Source organism: Corticium candelabrum, chromosome 18, assembly GCF_963422355.1.
Source record: "Corticium candelabrum chromosome 18, ooCorCand1.1, whole genome shotgun sequence".
Lineage (NCBI taxonomy): Eukaryota > Metazoa > Porifera > Homoscleromorpha > Homosclerophorida > Plakinidae > Corticium > Corticium candelabrum.
In genome coordinates this window covers 5,343,420-5,345,919 of record NC_085102.1, presented here as the reverse complement: position 1 = coordinate 5,345,919, position 2,500 = coordinate 5,343,420, and the positions used below count along the sequence as shown (strand labels likewise).

The 2,500-nt window shown below is 45.3% G+C and overlaps 1 protein-coding gene across 2 annotated transcripts in view; it reads left to right on the top strand.

Moving 5' to 3' along the window:
• The window catches only part of LOC134193607 (inositol 1,4,5-trisphosphate receptor type 1-like), a 31,666-nt gene extending 31,009 nt beyond the window's left edge, over positions 1-657 (top strand). For both annotated transcript variants that reach the window (XM_062662443.1, XM_062662442.1), the window contains exon 76: positions 454-657. In XM_062662443.1, coding sequence (XP_062518427.1) covers positions 454-497 — 44 coding nt within the window. In that variant the 3' untranslated portion in view covers positions 498-657. The remainder of the gene's footprint in view (positions 1-453) is intronic.
• The last annotated feature ends 1,843 nt before the right edge of the window (positions 658-2,500 follow it).

Below are 2,500 nucleotides of genomic sequence, written 5' to 3'. Positions count from 1 at the left end.
GTCTGTCTGTTTGGATGTCTGTCTGTGTGCATGTCTGTCTGCCTGTCTGTCTGTTTGTCCATGTATCTGTCTGTGTCTGTCTGTGTGTCTGTCTGTGTGTCTCTGTGCGTCTGTTTATGTATCTATCTGTGCATCTGTCTGTGTGTATGTTTGTGTGTCAGTCTGTCTGTATGTTTATATTTTTTTTGTCTGTCTACATGTCCTTCATCCATCTTGAGCTGTCCACCCTTGTATGTCCATTCAACTGTCTGCTTGCTCACTTGCTGCATGCTGCCAATTTCTTGTGTTGTCTCAATCTTGTTAGTAAGCATTGCTTGTTGTCACTGCTTCGCATAACAGAAATAACAGACTTACATTTATGTCGAGAGAACTCCTACTAACATGTCACTCACACTAAGTCTGATAGTCTCATTATTTTTATCTACATCTGCATACTTGTGTTGCTATCTCTAGAAGCTGACGAGGAAGAAGAAGAAGACGAAATAACGACCATTTGATTTTTTAAATTTATACGCAACTTTGACAAGCAACGAGCTCGAAAGTACTCGTCGATTATTATTTTATCTACATGCTGACTGACTCTTTTGCACTATTGTGTTGCTAGCAGGCGCGTTTTACTGCAAATTTTAAATTAAATGCTCCTGATGCTGAGTACAAGCTGCTGCTCTAGAGTCTACAAGTAACTGAGCCATTTTAGTTGATTCGTTGATATCTATGATGCACGGACCAAGTTCCCGGATTAGACGCCTACTTAGGGTTGTATTGATATCTATGATAGACAGACCAGGATTAGTAGCCTCGGTATTCCAGACTGCTTTCTGCACGTGATGGGAGGGGAGAGTGGGAGGAGAGAAGAAAGCAGTCTGGGGACAGCTCTATTGTAAGTGACTTCGGAAATAGGCGGTGTTCATCTTAATCGATAATTACCCACATTCATTAGGAACAGTAACAAGCACCAGATGGCTCGTGGGATATTGCCAGAAGCTGTTCGCTGTCAGCCGACTACAAACAAACGGGAGAACGTAGAAAATGAGTGACTTTACTGAATCCAGTAGCGAGAAGGCAAGACGTCGCGACCTCGTACTAAAATCGCTTAGCAAGCAGTTGATTGGTCTTCAAGGCTTCAAGTCGGAACAGTCGCTGCAATGGCTTGATCGTCCGGTAACGTCTGACAAGCATTCGCTGAGTTATCATGTCATCAGGAGCGAAACTCGTAGCGCGTTGCATTTGTGTTAGCTGCACCCCACTGTGCTATTACAGTCGTCTGAGAATCGCTTCTAGGTAATTACAAATTACTCATTGACGTCAACAGTTGTCTACAGCGCTGATTGGCCGTTTTTTTTGAGCGGTGGTTTTGATTGGAGAGGATGTTTCTGAACTTGAGCAGTCGCGCCTCTTCCGAAGTCAATTACAATAGAGCTGTCCCCAGACTGCTTTCTTCTCTCCTCCCACCCTTCCCTCCCATCACGTGCAGAAAGCAGTCTGGAATACCGAGGCTAAATTTCACCAAACCCTTTCCCGCCGGTAGATATAAAAAAGGGAGGGGTTTGGTCAGTAGGTCAGTCATAGACGTTTGTTACCTGAAAAGGGCTCTTCGTAAATCTGACGCCGAACTAAGTTATAGGCTGTGTGTTTGAAGTTGCGCGAACGTCGCCGACGCTTCGAAACGATCATCTTCCTCCGTCTCGAGTCACGTTGTCCATTCACGTACGGGAATGCCGAAGACATCATGACGTAGGGGTAATGACGCTCTTTCATGTGTCCCGGTTGTGATTACTGCACAGTTATCTATTTAAGTTATTTTGCATCGTTTAGATGCACAGACCCTACTCACTAGTGTATCCGCAGCAACCAAATACCCCGCCTCCTGTGTTGGTCACATGAACCAATCAGCGATGAGAATGTAAATAAGACGCCTTCCCTGATTGGTCCGTTTCGAAGACTACCGTTACAACGTTTCCCTTTTGAGCTGTTCGTTTCTTTTGAGCTAACGATGCACCATCTGAACAAACAGCGTAGATTTCGTCACATTTCTAAACGGGCCCCCTTTGAGCTCTGCCTTGTATATTTAGCGGTTTTGCGAAGGTGCTATGCAATGGAAACGTCTGTAGAAGGAGCGGGAAGGGTTGGCAAAAATAGCAAAAGCTTCGTCGTTCCGTTCTTGGAGTGTTTCAGTCGATGAGAACAGGTGCGCTAAGAATGCCTATGGCCTGGTTCACAATATGACGCCGACGCTGAGTTGAGCGTCAAACTTCAAAGAAACCGCCTCGACGACGGCGGCATCCTTTGATGTTGACGCCGACGTCGACGCTGGAATAGGATTCATTTCTATTGTCGACGTCGGCGTCAATATTGTGAACCAGGCCTTTATTACGTAATCTAGTCTCGTCATTTCTGGTAGATTGCAGAGTTGATGTACTCGCTGCTGACCGGCTCTAGCCCTCTTTAACAACAGAACTCAAAGGACTATAGAGCACAAAACACAAACCGGCTTTTCTAG